General features: G+C 50.4%; 1 protein-coding gene across 2 annotated transcripts; it reads left to right on the top strand.

Moving 5' to 3' along the window:
* Positions 1 to 4,121: 4,121 nt before the first annotated feature.
* LOC100350957 (cytochrome P450 4F3) lies at positions 4,122 to 22,499 on the top strand. Of its 2 annotated transcripts, none has more exons than XM_017338750.3 (13): positions 4,122 to 4,218; positions 4,940 to 5,181; positions 8,061 to 8,205; positions 9,538 to 9,591; positions 9,673 to 9,800; positions 12,206 to 12,327; positions 13,459 to 13,729; positions 14,650 to 14,716; positions 14,893 to 15,022; positions 21,027 to 21,160; positions 21,259 to 21,323; positions 21,504 to 21,586; positions 22,240 to 22,499. In XM_017338750.3, the coding sequence occupies exons 2-13, from the start codon at positions 5,011 to 5,013 to the stop codon at positions 22,415 to 22,417; spliced, it is 1,548 nt and encodes a 515-aa protein (XP_017194239.2). In that variant the 5' UTR covers positions 4,122 to 4,218; positions 4,940 to 5,010; the 3' UTR covers positions 22,418 to 22,499. The 2 variants fall into 2 exon arrangements, with proteins under 2 accessions (XP_017194239.2, XP_008248895.2); XM_008250673.4 differs by lacking the exon at positions 8,061 to 8,205 and adding an exon at positions 6,364 to 6,508.
* The last annotated feature ends 843 nt before the right edge of the window (positions 22,500 to 23,342 follow it).

Here is a 23,342-nt window from a genome sequence, read left to right as displayed (position 1 = left end):
ATGGGATGCTGACACTGCAGGCGGAGGATTTACCCACTAAGCCACAGCACTGGCCGCAACCTTATTTTATAACTGAACAAAGCTCTGAGTATCAGAGAAGTTAAGGGGCTCCCCTCCAAGCATCCTTGCAAAACTTGAACCCAGGGATCTGAAAGCAAAGCTTCTCCACTGGACTGAGTACATACAAATCCCCCATGAGTTTACAAAGATGCACCTGTGCTTACATATTTCTGGGCAGGGGCATACGTTACTGTACTTCTGCAAGTTCTCAAGTGGTACCAAGCATAGAGATCTGTGAACCACACTGAGACCTTGAGCCTTAGTGCTCATGGCTGAAAACTTTGCTTTCTTCCCCAGACGCTGAATAACCTGCCAGGGTGTGCCAAAATTTGCTGTCTGTCATGTTGTCCTAATTTGCCGTGGGGTTGGAGGAAATTGCTTTTCCCTTCTGGGTGTCCTGTTCCTCTTCTGCAAAACGAGCTCATGTGGTTGACGTGCAGGGCTTGTGGAATGATTATGCAACAGTTGCAACAGCAAAACACCGAGTGGCATTTACAGAGCCCTTATTCCCCTGGTGAGGATATCAGCTCTGCTCTGGTGTTCAGAGGTGCTGCCTTTGGAAACTGATTAGTGTCAGGTGAGTTCACCAGCTCGGGGCCCTCACGCCTCTCCAGATGAAAACCTGTGTTTTTATCAGAAGAGGGAAAAAGACCAGAACACACACACACACACACACACACACACACACACATTACACACACACACACACACAATCTGTCTCTCACATGAGATACTCTGTGCCTTGATGAGTTCTTCCAGCAGGAAGACCACAACCAGATGTGGATCAGAGCCATCAGCCTAAATAAGTCTCTTTTCCTTTGCAGCTTACCAGTCTGTGCTGTTGTGGTCTCAGTGACAGGAAGCTGACTGAGACAGTTGGTCCACGTGGGTGGTGGCCAGTCTTCCTGCTCTAATCTGCTTGTCCATCCCTGGCACATAGTAGATTTACATGGAGCTCAGCTTTTTCAGCCACGGGGTGCTCTTTCTTCTTTGTCTCCAGGAACCTGCCTGATTTATCAGTCTCTGTGCCCCATCCCTTGACCTCTGACATGGACAGCCCTGCCAGCAGGCAGATTCTGTCCCCGTGGAAGGGAAGGAGACTCTGGACTGTGGGCACCGTCCCCCAAGGGTCTTGGACCAGCTGCCTATATCCCATGGCTGATTGGGCTGAGATGGTAGTGAGAGCAGAGGGGGTTTTGGGGTCTCCTGAACATCCTACCTGTATCAGGAGTGCTTTTCCCCACCCTCCTGCTCAACAGCTCTGCTAGAAGACCTATCTTTCAAGACATGCCTCCCCACACACTGGGCAATTCTGGAAGGACCCAGGGTGCACTGGTCATGCTGGGTGGGCATCCTGGGTGTGGGAGGACTCGAGGGCCTGTCTCTGGATGAACAGAGCATCGTCTCCAGCGAGTGGGGGTGAAGAGTGAGGCAGAGGACAAGGGCATGGGGTTGAGGGTCTGACAGACTGGGGCTCCTTTGAGCTCTGCATCTGGGACTTGCAGTTTGCCCTCCTCTCAGTTTGCTGCTCCATTAAATGTCTTCTTTTGTCTTCTGGGTGACATCTGTCTTGCCACCTGAGCCCCAGAGCTCTGGCTCAGTTGGTTGAGGGCAGGGTGTTGGGAAGCCTTGGGAAACATGATGGCCATGAGCACCTGGCCAAAAGCAGACTCATTTTATAGAGAGCGCCTGGAACACAGTAGGTGCATTTTAGGTAGAGCATACTACACACAGTCAGTTTGCTTTACAAAGAGCAGGCAGCAGAGAGCAGTCATGATTCATGTAGAGGATCAGGCACACACTCCAGAGGATTGATGCAGAGGACTAGAAGCATAGCAAACAGGACTTAAACAGAGCACACAGTAGGTCCATTTTATGTCAAACACCTGATACCTAGTAGGCATGCTTTGTGTAGTGTGTCTGAAACACCATAGACATACTTTATAAAGTACTGGCAGCACACAGTAGGCACACTTTATGAAGACCAAGCAGCACATGGTATGCACACATTATATGACATTCAGCACATAGTATGCATACTGTGTGGAGAGTACCAAGCACACAGTAGACACAATGTACAAAGATCTTTTTTTTAATTTTTTTATTTTTGACAGGCAGAGTGGACAGTGAGAGATAGAGAGACAGAGAGAAAGGTCTTCCTTTTGCTGTTGGTTCACCCTCCAATGGCCGCCGCGGCCGGCCGGCGCACCGCGCTGATCCGAAGCCAGGAGCCAGGTGCTTCTCCTGGTCTCCCATGTGGGTGCAGGGCCCAAGCACTTGGGCCATCCTCCACTGCACTCCCTGGCCATAGCAGAGAGCTGGCCTGGAAGAGGAGCAATCGGGACAGAATCCGGCACCCCGACCGGGACTAGAACCCGGTGTGCTGGTGCCGCAAGGTGGAGGATTAGCCTAGTGAGCTGCGGCGCTGGCCAATGTACAAAGATCTTGAAGCAAATGATAAGAGGTTTATTTAGAGCAGTTAGCACATAGTAGGTGCACTGTATGGAGAGTTCCAAGCATACAGTAGGCACACTTTGTGGAGAACACCTGACACATAGTAGACATGCTGTGTATAGTGCATCTGAAACACCATAGACACAAGCTATAAAGTACTGGCAGCACGCAAGTATGCATACATTATGAAGACCAGGCAGCACATGGTATGCACACATTATATAAGACACTCAGCACATAGTAGGCACACTGTGTGGAGAGTACCAAGCACACAGTAGGCACAATGTATTAGCATTTTGCAGCACACAGTAGGTGCACTTTATGTAGAGTGCTCTGCACTCTGTAGGTACTTTATGGAAAGTACCCAGCACATGAGAGGCAAAATTATTGGGTAGAACCTAGTACACAGTAGTCACTATGGTGAGTACCAAGCACACAGTAGGCACACTTTATATAGAAGACTCAGCATATGGTAAGCACAATTTATGGAGGGTACCCAGCCTACTTTACAGAGAATACTCAGTGCACAGTAGGCACACATTCTGGAGAGTACTCAGCACACAGTAGGCATCTTTCATGGAGAACACCCAGCATAGAGTAGGCCCACTTTATGCAGAGCCCTCAGCACACAGCAGGCCCACACTATGGTATCTAGCCAAGACACAGTAGGTACATGTTATGATAGCACTCAGCAATCAGGCACACTGGATGAAGAGGCAGCACACAGTAGGCTCATGTTATACAACACACAGTAGGCACACATTATGTAGAGCCCTCAGCACACAGTAGGCCCACTTTATTGCCCGAATGCAATGACAGGACGTCCCCTGCAGTCTGTTGCACAGAGTAGGGACCTGGCACACGACACGCAGCTCAAGGAGCGGGGCAGCCCCTCCCCACTCTCCCCCTGTTTGGAGCCCCCTCCTCCATGGAGCCCTCCTCTGTCCCCCTCTAAGGCTGTCATCCAACATCTCATTTCCCAGATAGGAAGACTGAGGCCAGTAGACACTGCCCACGGCCAGAGCAAGGACGGGGTGGAACGACAGTGGACCCTGTCTGTGCATAGCTGCTCTCAGCCTTGCTCCCCAGGCCTCCCCTCCATGCTCCAACTTCTAATGCTGAGTCTCCAGGAGACTGTGGGAGTTCCGCACGTCCAGAATCCGACCCAGCGAACCCCAGAGTGAGGCTGGATACTTTGTTCCTGCTCCAGCGGTTGACCGCACTTGAACTGCCAGACTGCATTTGAGAAGTGGGGAAGGGGTGAGGACGGCCACTTTCCTTCCTGAGCCTCCTAAGTGTGACTCTGACGAAAGGTGCCCGGATGGCCTCCCAGCCCTCACCTGCTGAAGAGCTCTGGAGATAAAGCTTCGATCTGACCATGCCCACCTGGCACCTGCACTCTGGGAAGGGGAGGAGGGGAGGGGTTGTAAACTCGCAGCCCGGAGTCACCTTTGCCCCTTGCCTAGAGCGGGAGGTATCCCAGGAAGCCATCACCAAGGGCTCTGGGACCTCAGTTGGTTCCTCTGGACCCAGCTGTCTCCGCCCCCGCCCCACCCCGCCCCAGCTTGGCCGGCAGCCTGAGCTGGGCGGAGGCAGCCAGACCTGCAGGGATTGGCAGCTCCAGCTCCAGCCCCACCCAGCCCAGCTTGGTCCAGGAGGTGGGGAGAGCGGAGGTTGTTTCAGTGGAGCTGGTCCTGACAGAAGGTGACAGGCTGGGGAGTGGTGGGCCTGGAGGGTCGCGGTCCTGGGTGGGGAGGGGCACTGCCCATGGTCAGGGGACAGCTCCAGAGAGCAGCTGGCCCAGGAGATGGGAACTTATCAGTCACCAGAAACCAACTGAAGTGTTTTCTGGGCTTTGGCTCTCTCCCTCCCTCCCTCTCTCTCTCTCCCCCTTTCCCTCCCTCTCTCTCTCCCCCTCCATCCCTCTCTTTCTCCTTCCCCCTCCCTCTCTCCCTCCCTCCCTCTCTCTTTCTCCCCTTCCAACCCTCCCTCTCTTCCTCCTTCCCCCTCCCTCTCCCACCCTTCTTTCCTCCCTCTCTCTCCCTCCCTCTCTCTCTCCCTCACTCCCTGCCTTCCTTCCTCCCTCCATCCCTCTCTCTCTTTCCCTCTCTCTCTCCCCCTCCCACCCTCCCTCCCTCCCTCTCTGTCCTTCCCACCCTCCCTTCCTCCCTCCCTCCCCCCTCCCTCCCTTCCTTCCTCCCTCCCTCCCTTCCTTCCTCCCTCCCTCTCTCTCCCTCCCTTCCTCGCTTCTTCCCTCTCTCTCCCTCTCTCTCTCTCTCCCCTTTTTCCCTCCCTCCCTCCCTCCCTCCCTCCCTCTACTTTCTCTGCCTCTTCCTCTGGATTGCCCTGGGTCTCCATCCCCCTCGGAGCCCTCTCTGCCCTGCCTCCATCACTCCCATTACTCTCCCTCCCAAACCCTCTCTAGCATCCCTGGTCTCTCCCTCGGTTCTGTCCGAGGTCTCAGGCATTCGCCTTCCCGCCCCACTGCCCTGAAGGATGCTGCAGCTGAGTTTATCTTCCCCGTGGCTGCTCCTGCCCCTGATTGGTGCCTGCTGGCTCCTGGCCCACATCCTGACCTGGACTCATGCTTTCTATGAAAACACTCGCCGCCTCCGATGTTTCCCGCAGCCTCCAAAACGGAACTGGTTCCTGGGGCATCTAGGCATGGTGAGTGTGGCCAGACAGGCGGCTGGGGTATCAGGTGAATGGACACCCTGAGGGGCTAGGGGTGGGGCTCAGGGAGCTGGAAGTAGGGAGGAATCTGGGGTCTAGGACAGCAGGGCAGTGAGTGAGGTGCCCAGAGTGGGCTGCATAGCGGGGAGACCCCTGGCCTCCCCGCATTCTCCACTGCTGGACTGGGGGCCTCCTGATGGGACCCTCCAGGGTCAGCTTCCCATCTGGCCCATTTCCTCATGCCTGCCCAGGTCTGACTGCTGTGGTCCCACAGGGATGAGCTGTGATGTCCCCAGGTCCACACACACGGGGCACAGCTGGACCAGGGCAGAGGTGTGGGTGTCTCTCAGTGCCTCCCTTCTCTGGCCACTTCCTGTCATTTCGCTCTTCCTCCTTAAGATGCACCCTGGGGCCCTGTTGCCCAACTGCATGAACACTGGCCTCCGACTTCCCCTTTGAGAATCCTTGGTCCCTCTTGTGGCTCAGGCCCGCTCTCCCCTTTGGGCAGTGTGGCCTCAGCTGTCTCACTTGTGGGTGGCAGCACCATGGGTGTGTGCAGAGGTTCAGCGAGAGGGTGCACGGGATGCACTCAGCGCAGACCCTGGGGAGCAGAAGGTGCCCACATGTGGGAGCCCCAGTTCTCAAGGACAGTCAGGGCTCACTTGTGCTCTCCATGGGGTCTGCCAAGGCTGGAGGGTCCCCAGTGTGCAGACCCTCCTCCATGGAGAGACTGCAGGCCATGTGGACTGGGCAGCACATGAGAGGATGTGGAAGCAGACTTAGAGACAAAGCTTGTGGCCATACTGATGTCCCCAGAAACTGTTCCCATGTGGACCCTCCCTTTGTGGCTGCACCTGAGCGGGAACCAATTCCAGGATGAGTAAACCCATCATCTTGAGCCAAGGAGGGCCTCCCCGTGGACAGAGAGCATGCTGCTCCCTCTGACCGGGGATGCTCCCTTCTGATTTAGAGAGGGTCCCAGAGGGAAGGGGCGGGGAGAAGCAGTGGTCCCCCCCTACCACTTCCTGCAGAATCCAGACCTGCTGCACGGTGCAGAGGCTGTGCCACTTCTGGGTCCTGCAGAGATACCTGCCGTGCTTCCAGCGATGGATACGTACATCTCTGTGGTGTCCATTAAGCACCCCAGGAGGTGACCGCCCACTGCCTTGCTTGCAGGTCACCCCCACGGAGGAGGGCCTGCGGGCATTGATTCAGCTGGTGGCCAACTTCCCCCATGGCTTTCTGAACTGGATGGGCCCCACCATCCCTCTCATCTCTTTGTGCCACCCTGACATCATCCGGCCCGTTCTCAGTGCCTCAGGTACCCAGGAGGAGCTGGTGGTGGTGGGCGCCATGGTGCATCCCACAACTTCCAGCCCCTCCAGACTCGCCCCCCCCAAGCTGCAGTGCAGCCCCTGCATTTCTCTGGCCCCCACCCTCTTCTCTCCCAGCCATCTTACTCTTTACTTCATACACTCACCAACCTCCAACCACAGTCTGCTCCATGCACTGTCATCCGGCCCCTGTCCTGGCTGGGTACAGGGCACCTCTAAGACTCCAAGAGGTCTCAATCCAAAACCCAACCCTGGAGGAAGCCCCGTCTCACCGAGATGAATGTGGACAGAGACATCCCCAATCTTGTGTGTCCAGAGGGAGCTGGTCTCATTGGAAGAAGCAAATTTTCTACTGGGGCAGCCTGGGAGGCTTCCTGGAGGAGGAGTTGCAGGAGCTGGGTCTGGAATGACAGGTGGGGGTTTTTCCGTAGAATGCAGGTTGGTGCAGTGGACATCGGTAGCATACGATGGTCATCTTTGCCTGTTGCCAGGCTAAGAGAAATGCGGAGGGCTTGAGGCTGGGGGAGGCTCTGGGCTGCTCATACTGTGACAGCCACCCCTGGGAAGTCAGATCATTCCTCTCCATGGCTTGCCCACTGGGTGCTTATTGACTTCCTGCTCCAGGTGCCAGGGATCTCCCGTAGGAGACTTCTCTCCATCCTGCACCCTCCCCTCATCCTCTTGCCTCCCTGCTCCTGTACACATCAGTGACAGAAATGAGCAGTGTCCATCAGGAAGCGCGAGGGGATCCTGGGTGGATGCCCCCATTTGCTCTGATGGAGGAGGTGTCTTCAAGTTGCAAGTGGTGGAAACTCAACCCTGGTGTTCAGAGTGAAGAAAGGAATTCTTGTTAAAGTCAAGGAGGGGGTGGACTTCAGGCATGGCTGGATCCAGGACTAGGACTCTGCCTCCCTCTCTTGGTTTTGCTGGTCTCTGAACCACTTTTCCCTGCACAGCAGCCCTCTCATCATGGTGTCTGTAGCAGGCCAAGCTAGTGCTGGGGTAAAGGCTCACCTTTCCTCAGGGTTCTCACTCCTGACCCGTGATTCATTTTAATTGCCTGATCACCTGGACTGATTTCTCATTCTGTCACGGTGACTCTGATTGCCCAGTCCTAGCAGGCACAGGGCTCCCAGGGCTATTGTTTCGGGAGCACCAAGCAGTGTAGTGGTTAAGACCTGAGTCCCTGAATTCAGACAGATTCAGGCTCAGGTTTGAGGGCATGGCACACCCCATAAGGCAGACTGAGCAGATGGCATCATTGGTCTCTGTTTCTGGAAAATTAGACGGACGAGAACCCAGGCTCATGAGGTTCTGGAGATCCAAGTGGAGAACGGCTGTTTCTGCGACCCTGTGACTGTGGAATTCTGGCTGCCCCGCACCAGGGATGTGGAGAGGGAGCCCAGGAGGGGATTTAGTGCTCAGAGAGGGGGATGGGGCTCTGGGTCGAATTTCCAGGGCTCCGTCTGGGTCCCTGCCCACAGGTCCTTCTCTGGCAGCCTAGAAGAGCCTGCATCGGTCCTCTTTGTTCTTCTCCAGATTCAGAGCTCGGAGGAAGGCCTCCTGTACACCCAGGGCCTGGCACGCACGTTTGGGGATGTGTGCTGCTGGTGGGTGGGGCCCTGGCACGCAGTCGTCCGCATCTTCCACCCCACCCACATCAAGCCTGTGCTCTTTGCTCCAGGTAGATAGCACGGTGGCCACTGCTTGCCTGATGCCAAGGTCTCTGTGCTGCCTCTGTCTGAGCAGGCGACCCAAGTGCAGACAGGAAGGGCTGTGGCAGAGACACAGCTGCCTCTGTCTCACCTGGACCCCCACCTGTCTGACTTCTGATCGTGTCTGCTCCTGTCTGCCGTATGTGACAGTTTGTCGCATTTTGTCACGTTTCCATCAATAGCCGAGCCTCTGCTCACACTTGAGAACTAGCAGATGGTCATGTCTGGGGCCCAGCTGTGTCCACGGGCACCTGGGGGGCGTCGGGGTCCTGTCAGATGTGGTGTACGGTTGTTGTTCTCTCAGGCCAGTCGTGTCTGTCCATGTGTGGGGCTTGTCTGTGGTTTGGAACTCCAGTGCCTTTTGTGAGATGCCTGAGACTTTTTTTTAAGTCTTGTCTAGGACTGGTCTTAGTGTATGTGCAGATCACGTGTGGGGACCCGTTTGTTCATGCCTGAATCACACCCATGGCATTAATGGGAATACATTTAAATCCTGTCGTGGGGCATGCTGAGGTCTTGTCAGAACATGTGTCATGTCTGGGCAGTTCATATGTGTGGTGAGCGTATCAGGACATGCTAAGAAATGTTGGAAGGCTGCCACTGTGGTGTGGTGGATTAAGCTATGATCTATAGTGCCAGCATCCCATGGGCTCTGGCTCATATCCCAGCTGCTCCACTCCCAATCCAGCTCCCTGCTGATGCACCTGGGAAAGCAGTGGAGGATGGCCCATGTCCTTGGATCCCTGCACCTGCATGGGAGACCTGGATGAAGCTCCTACCTCCTGGCTACGGCCTGGCCCAGCCCTGACTATTGTGGCCATTTGGGCAGTAGACCCACTGATGGAAGACCTCTCTCTCTCCTCTCTGTCTCTTCCTCCTTCTCTCTATGGAATTCTGACCTTCAAATAAAATAAATAAATCTTTTTTAAAAAAAGAAACATTGAGGCCAAGTCACATGTTGCATGTCTATGTCAGTAGATATTAGAGAGTGCTGGGACAGAAAGGGAATCCTAAGTCCACGTAAGGGTGTTTCCTGAGGGCTGCGTTCTGCAGAGCCTGTTGGACCATGTAAGAGCGTGGCAAGGCATGCTGGGACATGTTGTGCATATACCTCTGCTGTGCTGTGCTGCTGCAGCCTGGTCAGATTCCCCCATTACACCCCATGCCCTCTGTATTTGCTGCCTTCCTGCTATGCTATGTTGCGAGGGGGGAAGTGTAGGCGTCGTGTGGGGACCCTCCAGCCCTACCCAGAGTCCCTCCCTTCCCCTCTCATGGCCCCTGATGTTCATCCTTCACATCAGCTGCCATCGCACCCAAGGATGTCATCTTCTACAGCTTCTTGAAGCCATGGCTGGGTGAGTAACTGATGGTGGAAGGGTTCAGGCCGCCCTTGGGGGGCCAGGGGGAGGTGATGGCCTTGTCCTCTGCCCTCCTAGGGGATGGGCTTTTGCTGAGCGCCGGTGACAAGTGGAGCCGCCATCGTCGCATGCTGACGCCCGCCTTCCATTTCAACATCCTGAAGCCCTACATGAAGATTTTCAACAAGAGTGTAAATGTTATGCATGTGAGTGCCTTAACTCCAGGACCCTGGATGGAGTCTCTGAAGCAAAGGGGCCACACATATCAAGTGTGGAATATTTGCTCTGCTGGGTGGCTCTGGGACCATTCTCTCTCTCTCTCTCTCGCTCGCTCGCCCTCTCTCCCTCCCTCCCAGTTTACTCATCTCTGTAATGAGAATAACAACTCCTACCTCACTTCTTGATTCAGCTTTCTCCTAATGTGCACTCGGAGTCAGCAGGTAGGTGATGGCTCTATTGCTTGCCTCCCTGCTACCCCTATGTGGCAGACTTGCACTGAGTTTTCAGTTCCCAAGTTCAGTCTTTGCCCAACTTAGCCACTAGGAGGAATTGGAAGTCAAGTCTGGCTGTCTCTGTTATATCTATCTATCTCTAAACCTCTGGCACTATAATAAAGAAATGCAATTTTCTTTTAAAAAATATACAAAGGGCCGGCGCCGTGGCTCACTAGGCTAATCCTTTGCCTGCGGCACCGGCACCCCTGGTTCTAGTCCCGGTCAGGGTGCCAGATTCTGTCCCAGTTGCTCCTCTTCCAGGCCAGCTCTCTGCTGTGGCCCGGGAGTGCAGTGGAGGATATCCCAAGTGCTTGGGCCCTGCACCCGCATGGGAGACCAGGAGAAGCACCTGGCTCCTGGCTTCGGATCAGCGCAGCACGCTGGCTGTAACGTGCCAGCTGTAGCGGTCACTTGGGGGAGTGAACCAACAGAAAAGACTTTTCTCTCTGTCTCTCTCTCTCACTGTCAAACCATGCCTGGCAAAAAAATAAAAATACAAAAAAGGCAGTCAAGATGATGTCATGGAATCATGTCCCTGGTACACAGTAGGTGCTCAGAGTGGTCCCTGGTATACAGTAGGTGCTCAGAGTGCATCAGTTTGTCCCATAGAATTACTGTAGACCCAAGTCATGAATGTTGATGCTGCCATGGTTATTACTGAGTCATAAACCATTCCCAACTCATTGGTTTAAATCAAAAAGGGTTTATGATTGCTAATAAGGCCATAGGTCATTTGGCTGGTTTTCCCGACGTGGATGGGGTCACTCATGGTATATGGTAAACTGTGTGTCAGGAGGCAGCTCTGCTGCTCCTGGCTCTGTTATCTCCCCTGTTTGTGGCTTGACTGCTTTTAGGCTGATCTAAGCTGGGACAGCTGGATCTTGCTTCATGTGATCTCTCTCTCTCTCTCTCTCTCTCTCTCTCTCTCTGGAGAAGGACATCTAGGGTTTATTTACATGGCAAACATAAGATTTCAAAGAAGGGTGAGGAGGCTTTGGTTTATCAGAGTGTATTATTATATCATTTTCACCACATTGTATTGGCCAAAGAAAGTCAAAAGCCCAACACAGAATCAAAGTCTTCATCTCTTAGTAGAAGTTGCAAAGAGATCACATTGGGAAAAGTGTGGTTATATGGAGAAGAGTTGGAGATAAGGGTTTTGTAATGTGCCTAGGACTTTTTGTAACACACAACTTGACAACTTAGCCTATAACCATTTCATGGATTCTGCCAGAAGACGTGAGTCTCCTGGGTCAGAGACAAAGGAAGGTTTATTAACTCACAGTACAACTCACATTATGCGCTTCTTTCTCCAAGCCACCTGTAACCCATGTCGGCATCACAGGTGGGATTTGAAGGGTGCTTGCTCATGTGGTGTTGTATATTATAGGAGAGGAGGACTAGGGTCAGGGAATCTGTTGTTACAGCAAGTAGAGGAGCCTGACACTGGTGCATGGGTTGCCGGGTCTCTCAGTGTTGTTCTCTGCAGAGATGATTCTGAGCAGTGGCTCACGTTAGGAATACGAGGGGCCAGAATGCCTGACGCACGCATCAGGGATGCTCAGGCATCACAGAGAACAAGCTCTCCCGACGGATGTTGCTGAAATTCCGAAAGCACAGTGATGATGAGGCCAGCTAACATCGACTGAGTTCTCACCACAGGCCAAAAATTATGATATATGCCAGTTCCCTGATATATGCCCATTATATTGATGGTGAAACTTACGGTTGGGGAGAGTAGTGAGCTTCTTCAATCCCACTCAGCTGGTAAGTGGGTCTGCAGTAGTGTACCCCTGACACCCATTTGGTTGATCTGACATCCAAGTAGGTCAACTTAGCTGTTATTAAAGACTTGACAGGTGGGATTCAGGGGAGGGTGATGACCTCACCAAGCACATACATAGCATGGGAGGCTGAGCTGGGGCTTGAGCCCAGGTCCACCGAGCCGTGGGTATATCTCTCTAGTGATGGCTTCCATTCCCACTCTAGCCTGATCCTTGCTGGGGTTGGGTGCTTGGGGCAGAGGAACAGAGGCTGGTCCATCCTGGTTGATAGGATTAGGGAGGGGCTTTAGGGAGCCAGAGCCCAGTCCCAGCTATGTCCTCTTCTCTGACCAGGCCAAGTGGCAGCGCCTGGCCTCGGAGGGCAGTGCCCGTCTGGACATGTTTGAGCATATCAGCCTCATGACCCTGGACAGTCTGCAGAAATGTGTCTTCAGCTTCGACAGCAATTGTCAGGAGTGAGTCCTTGCCCAAGCATGGGAACTCAGCTCATGGGCTCATGGGAGGAGGTGGGCGGGCGGGGAGAGGATCAACTAGCAACCAGGAGAGCCTTCTTGGAGGAGGTGGGTTAGAAATAGGCATTGAAAAGAGAGAGAGGCTGGCGCCATGGCTCACTAGGCTAATCCTCTGCCTGCGGCGCCGGCACACCAGGTTCTAGTCCTGGTCGGGGCACCGGATTCTGTCCCGGTTGGCCCTCTTCCAGGCCAGCTCTCTGCTGTGGCCCGGAAGTGCAGTGGAGGATGGCCCAAGTGCTTGGGCCCTGCACCCCATGGGAGACCAGGAGAAGCACCTGGCTCCTGGCTTCAGATTGGTGCAGTGCACCAGCCATAGTGGCCATTTGGGAGGTGAACCAATGGAAGGAAGACCTTTCTCTCTGTCTCTCTCTCTCTCACTGTCTAACTCTGCCTGTCAAAAAAAAAAAAAAAAAGAAAGAAAGAAAGAAAGAAAGAAAGAAAAGAGACAGAGACAGAGAGAGAGAGAGAGAGAGAGAGAGAGAGAGAGAAGTAGAGGTCCTCTCAAATTGGGAGACATGTTTGAGTGAAGGCATGGAGATCAGGATGAGCAACAGACAGCCAAGAGACTCTTTGGAACCACGGTTGACAGGACAGGCAGTGGCTAGACCTAGTCAACAGGCATGAAGTCTGTCCTGAGGTTTCCAGGGAATACTAGAATGGTTTGAGAAGATGAAGGGCTTGGTCAGATCTATACTCTTTGGACTAGCTCAAAGGAAATTACATTGCAGGCAATGAAGCACGGCTGGGGCCAGGCCATAGACTAGTTGGAAGAAGATGAGGTCTCTACTGTGTGGATGGTTTCAGGAGGAGAAGGGGCAGGCACTGGGTAGAAGACAAGCATAATGTCCAAACGGGGCTCTGGGTGCCTGAGGCACATAGGCAGGACACCGAAGTGGGATGCAAGGGTAGGACAGAGATTGGAGATGCAAGTCTCATGCTTTTCCTTGTGGTGTCTGTGGGTCTAATTCTGGACACCGTCTCCTGAAGGGAGGCAGCTGCTGGCTGCTGGGGAGAGGCATTGCAAGGCTTCAGATGTGTTGATTTGTTGCCTCTCTTTATGACCTCACCCTGCAGGAAGCCCAGTGAATACATTGCCGCCATCTTGGAGCTCAGTGCCCTTGTGGCCAAAAGGCACCAGCAAATCCTCCTGCACACAGACCTCCTGTACTACCTCACCTCTGATGGACAACGCTTCCGCAGGGCCTGCCGCCTGGTGCATGATTTCACCGATGCCGTCATCCAGGAGCGGCGCCGCACACTCCCTAATCAGGGGATTGACGACTTCCTCAAGGCCAAGGCCAAGACCAAGACTTTGGACTTCATTGATGTGCTCCTGCTGACCAAGGTGGGCTGCATGAGGACCTCAATTTAGGAGGTGGCTTAAGGTCGAATGTCAGCTAGAAGGGCTTGGACTTGATCTAGAGGGCACTGGATGGTATTAGAGAAAGGAAGCAGCAGCCACAGGCATATTTCAGAGACTTCTCTGTAATACAGGCGTCGGAGTCTGCTAAGTCTGAAATTTGGAAGGGGTTGAGATTTTACTTTATTGGGAAGTTCATCATGTAGTCTGCCATGGTTTATATCTATACACAAATCCATATCTGTATCCATACAATCTGTCTCCATCCCTCTGCTGACAGAAGCACAATAACGCTGGCTCAAAACAACACATTTCTTGCTCACAGCAATCACAGCAGTTAGGACTGTTGCACCTGCTCCCTATTCCCAAATTCCCCTCAGGTCAATGCAAATATTTCTTCTGTACGTGCAGCAAAGCCTGCTCCACAGCAGGTGCCCCCTCATAGATCTCAAATTGTATCTCTGCCCCTTACTTCCTCCTAGGAGGTTGGCGGGGGAATATAAACAGATTCTGTCCAGTGAGAAAGTTTTCTATAGATTTCCAGACAAAATACCTCCAGGAGAGATAAGACTCTCTGGATCTACCACCTTGGAATGTGAGCCAATGTCTCTGGAATCACATTTAACCTTTAACTTCCAAGGCAAAATGATATCCAATTCTGCAACCCACGGTGGCAGCAGCTTTTTCTTAGAAACCCCCTCGTGGGTCATTGAATCCTCCCACCAAGGACAAAGCAGGAGACAGGGAAGACTAGGGGAGGGCCTGAGGGCTGGCCCTCCTAGGATGCTTACCAAGAGAGGTCTAGGGGTGCACTGTGGGCTGCAGTTACTGGATGTATCCTGAGTCTGTTAGACATGGGAGCCCTCAGAGCTGGTGTGATCTGGGGGGTTTTGTGCTGGCTCCAGGATGAAGATGGAAAGGAGATGTCAGATGAAGACATACGTGCAGAGGCTGATACCTTCATGTTTGAGGGTGAGAGTCCCAGGTGGACTGACAGTCGTCTCTGCTTCCCTGGGATGTGGTGGGTGTGTCCTGAACCATTCCACACCCACTCCCCAACTTCTCCCTGAGGCTTCCATGTCTGGACGCTGTCCACCCTCTGGTGTTGAAGCTGCCCTGTGGCCCAAGCATGCCTGGCTGCCTTTCAGGCCACGACACCACGGCCAGCGGTCTCTCTTGGGTCCTGTACAACCTCGCGAAGCACCCAGAATACCAAGAACGCTGCCGGCAGGAGGTGCAAGAGCTCCTGAGAGACCGGGAACTTAAAGAGATTGAGTGGTGAGTGTGGGTCCTCCAAGCCTGTTCATGAGCCCCTCTTCCTGGATCAGCGACCCAATCTGGGGAAGGGGAAGCTCTCTTTGTTAATCCCGCGTTACTGCTGGCCAGCAGGGAAGGAGTGCAGGCTCTGGGGACAGAAAGATCTGGGCTGCTGTGATCATGGATGCGGGAATATGACTCCACTCAGCACAGGTTTTTTTTTTTTTTTAAACCTAGAAACCTTTTATTTAAGGTATACAAACTTCACGCATTTCATATGTATAAATTTAGGAACAGTGATTTTTCCCACCCTACTCTCCCTCCTGCCTGCACTCCCACCCTTCTTCCTCCTCCCTCTCCTATTCTCATTCTTACTATTTATTTTTACAAAGATCTGTTTTCAGTTAACTTTATACTCATAAAATTAACCCTGCACTAAGAGTTCAACAAATAGTATGAAGAAAAAAATCAAATGTTCCTCAACGGTCGGGACAAGGGCTGTTCAAAGTCATTTCATCTCAAAGTGTCAATTTCACTTCTATAGATTACCTATTAGGTACTTTGTTAGTTAATACAGGTCAAGGAGAACATATGATATTTGTTTTTTTTTTTTGGGGGGGGGGACTGGCTTATTTCACTAAGTATAATGATTTCCAGTTGCATCCATTTTGTTGCAAATGACAGGATTTCATTTTTTAACCACTGTGTAGTGTTCCATAGTGTATATAACCATAATTTCTTTATCCAGTCTTTAGTTGATGGACATCTGGGTTAATTCCTTACCTTAGCTATTGTGAATTGAGCTGTATCAGTACAGGTTTTGTAAATGAATTTTTAGTTTTTTTTTTCTTCACATTCCCTTCCTTTCTCTCCTGAAATCACATTTCCTGCAAACATCTTCACTTCCTGAGTGTTTGATATTCTGAACCCTAAATCCTACCCTGCTGTCCAGTCCAGGGATTCACAAGGAGCTGGTGGGAAGAGCCATGGACCTTTTGTGTGACACACACACAGCACTCATCCATCCAGCAAACACAGCTCACACGCTCTTCCCAGTCTCAGTTCTCTTCCCAGCCCCACTCTGGGTTCTGGAGACCTGGGAAGGACCCAACCCAGGGATCTCTCTTCTAGGAGTTCCCAGTCTGGTGGGGGTAACAGCACCAGGTCAGGACACTCCCGTCCACCCAGGCAGGAATCATGATTAGAAGATAAACGATGTGTCCCATCTGAGAATGGATATCAGTAGATGTTTGGGTCCAGCTGTGGGCACAGTGCTGTAGTTCAGAAGACAGCCTGGGAGGAGGGAGGGTGCTGAGCCATGAGACAAAGAAACTGGGGATGACGATGGAGACTGGTGGTGGGAGACTGGGAAAGCAATGCCAGTGGCCTCAAGTGTCACTCAACCGCAACCGGGCGCCATGGGAGGAGTTTGAGGAGGGGAAGTGCACATCCGGTCCAGGTTCTAGAAAGATCCTTTTAGGGCTAGCGTTGGAGGCCATGCTGGAGAGAACAAGGGCATGGAGGCGATCCGACCATGGCAGAGCTGGAATTAGAGGCATAGAATTGGGCAGGTATCTTGTGGTGATGCCATCCTGTCAGCCTTCACGTGGGACACATGTCTGTGAGGTGAGGAGACATTTCTATGCTTTCACAACCTTGATTTCAAGCAAGATGGTGCACTTGGTTTTAGTAAGTGTATGAGAGTGTTTATGATAAAAACACACGCTTGCATCTTAAACCCCATCCTAAGGGTGATGATGGACAGTATTTTCCTTTATCTTTACAAAACATTGGCTATCCTTATGTCCGCATTTATAAGAATACATACTCTTTTTCTGTACAAATTGGCACATATAAATATAATAGATACAAGTATGCATATTAATAATATACCTTTGAGATCTTTTTGTCAAAATATGAGTTTTCAAAAATGAGTGCTTTTCTAAATTTATCCTTTATTTTTACTTGACAACTTTATACACATTTAATGGGGTATAGTGTGAGGTTAGGATATGCACATGATGTAGAATGATTAAATCAAGCTGATGAGCATATCCAATATCCCATATACTCATTGTGTGATCACATTGGAGGTTTATTCTCTGAGCAAGTTTGAAAACTACATTATTACTACCTGCATTTACCTGCTATGCAATAGCTCTAAAAACTGTGGTCCCTCCTGGCTGGCTTGGAACAGCATCTCCTCCTCACTCATGACTGCTAACTGCTGTTCTATTCTAGGCTTCTGTGAGTTTGAATATTTTATATCCCACATATGAATCGAGTCTGCTATTTGTCTTTCTGTGTCTTGATTTTTCACTTGGCCTAATGTCCTCTGGGTTCGCTCATGGTGTTAGAAATGATAGAATCTCTGTGTTTTGACAGGCCAAATTATATATATATATATATATACATATATATAATATATAAAAATTATATATATAATATAATCATTTGCACTATAGTTTTTGTAACTCCACAAATATATATGGATACAATTGTGGAATTACAAAAACAAGGATGATGACAAGTTCTTCTTGCACAAAATGAGATGTCACAGAGAAAAATAGGGTTGCATTTTATTCTCAGGGGTTTCTAGAGCTATTGATTTGTCATTTATCAATCATCTATATAGAAATATATATTTATAAATATACATACATGTAGATATAGATAAGTAATCTACTTGCCTGCCTGGCTATCTACCTATCTGCAATCTGTCTAATCATCTATCTATATACCTATCTTTCATGTTTTTCTATCTACTAACCCTATCTATCTACTAACCCTACCTATCTATCTACCATTGGTCTGTCTCGCTGCCAATCATCTTTTATTTATGTGTGTCTCTTCATCATCATCTTTTCATACCCATATGTACATCCATTTGCTTTTTGCCCTTTTGTGTTTACATATGAGGCTACTTCAGAAAATCACAGAAAATGCAATTGAAAGATAAGCTTTTTTTGGTGCAAAGATTTTTGAAAACTGCAGTTTTTTCATAATATGCATTTCCCATGAACATTTTGAAGACCTTTACACGCTCTTAGAGTTAGTTCTGATTGTTCAACCGTGAGTCTAATAACCCTTTCTCTATGCTGTATATTTTTATTCAGCTTACCCCTATGTAAGTGCATCCAATTATGACGGATACCACCAGTTTGCCTTGCAGCATTTCTGTGCTCATTTGCCTCCAAGTCTGCAGCCTGAGCTAAGACAAGTGACCCTCATTTCTTCCTTTTTGGTAGCTATGTAATATTCTGTGGTGTGGCTGCAACATGAGTTAATGAAATATCTTCCCATGTACGTATATTTCAACTGTTCACAGTGTTTTTTAAGTTAAACATGGCATAGTCAGAATGCATGTACAGTGACCATTGCTTATGTATAAATATCTTTGCAGGTTTCCAGAAGCATAATCAACAACTCAAAGATCATTTGCACTGTACAAGTTTAATAATGATACAAACTCCCAGCTTCCCAATAACTGTACCAATGATATCATTGTATTACTTAAAATTTTTGCCAGTCTTCAAATTTCTCCTTTTAATGAACATTTCTTTAAATTAAGAGTGAGACTGAGCATCCTACACACATGTTGGTAAAGCCATTTATTTTCTTTTCACATGAGTGCTCATCTTACATTATTTTCTTTGGCTCCTTCTCTTTTTTTTCATCTGTATTGGAGGAATGTCTACCTATAATACATATTAAACTTAATCTTTTTTCTGCCCATAGCTGTAAAAGATTATCTTTTCACTTTAGTGGGGTGCTTTTGGTTAATTTTTGTGAAGCCATATTTGTTCAAATTCTCATTTGCAGCCATCTGCCCACCCACTTCCCAGGGTGTTGTGGGGCTTCCTCTACCAGATGTGAAAAACTCACTTATTTACATATCTATCACAATCTAATCCATCCCATGAGTCAGTTTTCTTGTGTAGCAGTGCCACACCATTTTTATGAAAATGACACTATAGTAGGTCTTAGCGTCTCCCTTAATATTTTATTTTCATGTTGACCTTGCTCCTTATGATTTTTAATTTTCCTGGAAAATTTTTACAGTAAGTTTAACAATTCCTAAAAAATTCAAGTAGATTTTAATTAGCGTTGACTCTATCTGTTGAGTGACTTGAATGTGTGATTGATTTTTGCAAAACTGATTACTTCATAACATTGGTGCATAGTATCTCAGAGTGTGGAAAGTATACTCATCAGTTCAAATAATCTTTAATGTTTTTAATGGAGTTTAAGATATCTGCTTAGCGATTTTATACATGTTGATAAATTAACCTCCAGATACATTCATTTTCATGGTGAATTAATCTTTCATTTGGGTTGAGGGAAATTTTTAAGTTCTTTTCGAATGCACAGATTTCAAATTCTTCCTGAATGTAATCCAGGTGTTTCACATTATTATTAATCTATTTTATTTTGTTATCTTTCCTACTGCTTGTTATTTCCACATAGAATAATGACATATGTATATAAATTTTGTGTCCAATGGTGTGGGCATTTGGCCTGAGTGGTTAACGTGACCCTAAGAACACCCATGTCCCATATCAGAGTACCTGGGTTTGAGTCCTAGCTTCCTGTCAGTGTGCATCTTGGGAGGCAGCTACAGGGGATGGCTGCCCTGGATGAAGTTCTTGGCTCCCACGTCTGAGCTGACCCAGCCCAGGCTTTTGCAGATATTGGGAGAGTGAACTAGTGGATGGGAACATTCTTCCTATATCCCATTCAAATAGAATTAAAAAATTGTGCCCAATGAACATAGCAAGATTTGATGTCACATTTCAACAGGAAAATGTAGATAATTTAATAAAAGCTCTTGGGACAACAAGGAAGTTGTCTGGGAAAAACTCAACTTGATTCTTGTGTCTTATAACAAAGTAGTGTCTATCTGAGTACAGTGTGGGATTAAAAAATAGAATCTTAAAAACCTAAGAATAACTATGAGAAAATTATCTTATAGTTCCAGAGTAGCAAAAACCATTTTCACAAAAGTCCCAGGAGAAAGAAGAGATTGATATATTAGTAAATTAAAAAAAAAATCACAGCCAGTATGTGCTAGTACATTTAAAAAGTGCTAAAAAGTAGTTCTGGAAGAAAATATAAAAGACAGTACTCTAGGTAACCACTGGGGAAGGGAGTTGGCTGGTACTGGTCACAGGGTTGGTTGATAAAGTTTCTTAGTGTTCGGAGTTGAACCAGTGAATTATCAGATATTCCATTGTTAAACAGCCACACGCACAGGAGAAGGAAGAACAAAAATAATGACGCTGCCCTACTGGATCACTGATGCTTGTGGAAGATTCCCCGTGAATTCTCTTGTAGTTTCCAAGCAGAGAATCAGTATTTACCAAGTTGCTCCATTTACTCTACATATCAAATTGCCTTCCTCAGCTTTGTTCCCTGGCTGGTAGCTCTATCTATCTATCTATCTATCTATCTATCTATCTATCTATCTATCATCTCTCTCTCTCTATCTATTTATCTCTATCATCTATCTCTCTCTATCTCTCTATCTATCTCCCTCTATCTCTCTTAGATAGGTAGATAGAGAGAGACAAAGCTCCCAGATGTAAGATCTGTTTATTTTGTTTCTTACTCATTTGCATTTTGATTTCACTCTCTTGCCATTCAGGGTTTTTATTTTTATGTAAACGTGCTTTTGGCTTTTATTTTAGATTTAATTCTTTGATGCATTATCGTAGATATCTACAGGATCCAGAGTGATAGTTCCACATTTGTAACAATGTATGATGATCAGCTTGAGGCAGCAGGCATAACCAACACCTCAGACACTTTGTTTCGCTCTTTTCAAATATAACTTATAAAAAAGCCTGGCAAAATTTTCTCTGGTATTTCCCTCTGTCTCTGCTTTCTCATTATCTATTCTGTTTGTCTCAGCTCAGATGTCTGGGCCATCCAAGTTTATTACGTTGTAGGGAGAAAGCTCTCAGCGGGTACCAGGTGGGCAGTGGGCTCTGTGCTGCTCCCTGGACAATGCCTGTGTCTTCCTCAGGGACGACCTGGCCCAGCTGCCCTTCCTCACCATGTGCATCAAGGAGAGCCTGCGGCTGCACCCCCCGGTCACGGTCATCTCTCGCTGCTGCACCCAGGACGTGGTGCTCCCCGATGGCCGGGTCATCCCCAAAGGTGCCTGCACACCAGTAGGGGGCGCCTCCAGGGCGGGGCAGTAAGGGAGTCCACCCGGCGCAGGGGTCTTGTCCTCACTGCCCTGTCCCCTCCCATAGGCGTCATCTGTCTTATCAGCATTTTCGGGACCCATCACAACCCAGCTGTGTGGCCGGACCCCGAGGTGCCCTCCCCACCTCCACCCTTGCCCATACCGGGGGTCCCAGAGGGAGGAGGGGGCAGGGTGCGGGTCAGTGAATCAGACACCAGCTTCCCCCACCACGCACGCACACACACCTGTGTCTCCAGACCCGACTGTGCTGGGAGACCCCACCCAGCATCCCTGTCCCCTCCTGGCCTCCAGGTCTACGACCCCTCCCGCTTCGAGCCAGAGAAGGTCAAGGACAGGTCGCCGCTGGCGTTCATCCCCTTCTCAGCTGGGCCCAGGTGAGGGCGGTGGGTGTCCAAGCCGGGCTGAGTGACGGGGCGGGGTCTGGGCATGAGAGTGGGGGAGGAAGTGAGGAGGGGGCGTTGCTGAGGCCTGAGTCTGGGTTTCTTCCCTCCCTTCCTTGGGAGGTCGGGGGCGAGGAATGCAGCAGAGCTGGTCCAAGAAGGCCCATAGGAGACGCAGAGCCCCTGTCTGGTGTGCAGGCCTGGGTCGGGGCCTGGGTCTGGGCGAGGGTGGGAAGATAGGAAAGCCCCCGGGGGTCCCAGCAAGATCCTGCACCAGGTGCAGGAGCGATGGGCCGGGTGCTGGTCGGACAGCAGCAGAACCTCGGTCCCCGACTACTGGTCCGAGTTGGGTGCTGGAGTCCGGGACAGGCGGGGGGATATGGAAACGCACAGGGGGTCCCAGACAAGGGGTGCCCCCTCTATGCCCCAGGGACTCCTCAGGGTCAGGTTCCCGGAATAGAGTTCTGGGCACAGTCAGCACACCCTCGTGGTCCACTGATCTATGCTGGGCGCTGGGTCAGGGGATGCACAAGCCCACAGGGGGTCCCAGGCACGGGTAGCCCCCTCCTGTGTCCCCCAGACCCGGCAGGTGGGGAGGGTCCCAGGCCGCGGACCCGGGCGCAGTCTCAGCCCAGCCTCGCCCGCAGGAACTGCATCGGACAGTCGTTCGCCATGGCCGAGATGAAGGTGGCGCTGGCGCTCACCCTGCTGCGCTTCCGCGTCCTGCCCGACCGCGCCGAGCCGCGCAGGAAGCCGGAGCTGATCCTGCGCGCCGAGGGCGGCCTCTGGCTGCAGGTGGAGCCGCTGAGTACGGGCGCGCAGTGACCACCGCGGCCGGGCCTGGGCCCCACCTGAGCCCACGCATCCAGCTTTGCACAATCCCAGGAATAAACTGTGCTGCCTCCTCTTCCTTATCCTTGCTAGGAGCCAGCAGGGGGCGCTGTGGGTGGGCATCTCTGGGCACCTTGCACTGTTCAGCTTCTCTGGGATTCCAGTTGTCACTCTGTTCCTTGTCAATGTCCCCCCCCCACCCCTGTTTCTCCTGTCCCTTGGTCTCATGTATGGTCCCCTTCCCTTTCCTCTTTTGGGTGTCCTGATGCTGCTCGGACTTCCTGTTGAATAGACATCAGCTGTGTGCCACTGTGTGCCAGGGATTCTCACCTAATGTCGGAGTGGGCGCATTCTTCCCTCTTGTCACTCCAGGCTTCTTCCTTCCTTCCCATCGCAGGCTGCCCATCCTGGAGCAGCTGGGGTGCAGGGCTGGAACCCTTCCTGGAAACAAAGGATTGTGATTTGGGGATTGTATGTCAAGTAGCTGTTGAGTTTTTGCAAGAAGTTGCCAAACCGGCTTCCAATGTGGCTGCACCATTTTGCATTCCCATTAGCAATGCATTAAGAGTTCTTGTGGTTCTGCATCCCCCCGGGATTTGGAGTCAGTTTTCTGGCCATTCTAATAGGTTTGCAGGGAATCTGAGTCCCTTGACTGCTGTGGGGATTGGAGGTGACCAGGAGGGAAGAATGAGTTGAGTACGAAAAGTAAGCAGAAGTGGGGAAGTCCATGGGTACCTCCCGAGGGTCTGCAGTGACTCAGTAACTGGCCTCCATGAAAGATGACTTGGGCTGCTTCTTATGCAGATATTATGGGAAGCACATTTTTCAAGGTCTCCAACAGAGAAAAGAGTGTGGAGAGGGTGAAGAGACCACCACCTTCTTCATCACTGAGGACAGTGTCCTCCCAGGGACTGCAGAG

Source organism: Oryctolagus cuniculus, chromosome 16 (genome assembly GCF_964237555.1).
Source record: "Oryctolagus cuniculus chromosome 16, mOryCun1.1, whole genome shotgun sequence".
In the NCBI taxonomy this organism is placed as follows: domain Eukaryota; kingdom Metazoa; phylum Chordata; class Mammalia; order Lagomorpha; family Leporidae; genus Oryctolagus; species Oryctolagus cuniculus.
The sequence above is the reverse complement of the archived record's forward strand: the minus strand, read 5'-3'. Positions and strand labels throughout refer to the sequence as shown.

Coding starts and splice junctions, on each gene's coding strand:
- LOC100350957 (XM_017338750.3), top strand. CDS start 5,011: ATGCTGCAGCTGAGTTTATCTTCCCCGTGGCTGCTCCTGCCCCTGATT. Junction 15,023..21,026: donor GAACTTAAAGAGATTGAGTG/GTGAGTGTGGGT, acceptor TGTCTTCCTCAG/GGACGACCTGGCCCAGCTGC. Junction 21,324..21,503: donor CTGTGTGGCCGGACCCCGAG/GTGCCCTCCCCA, acceptor CCTGGCCTCCAG/GTCTACGACCCCTCCCGCTT.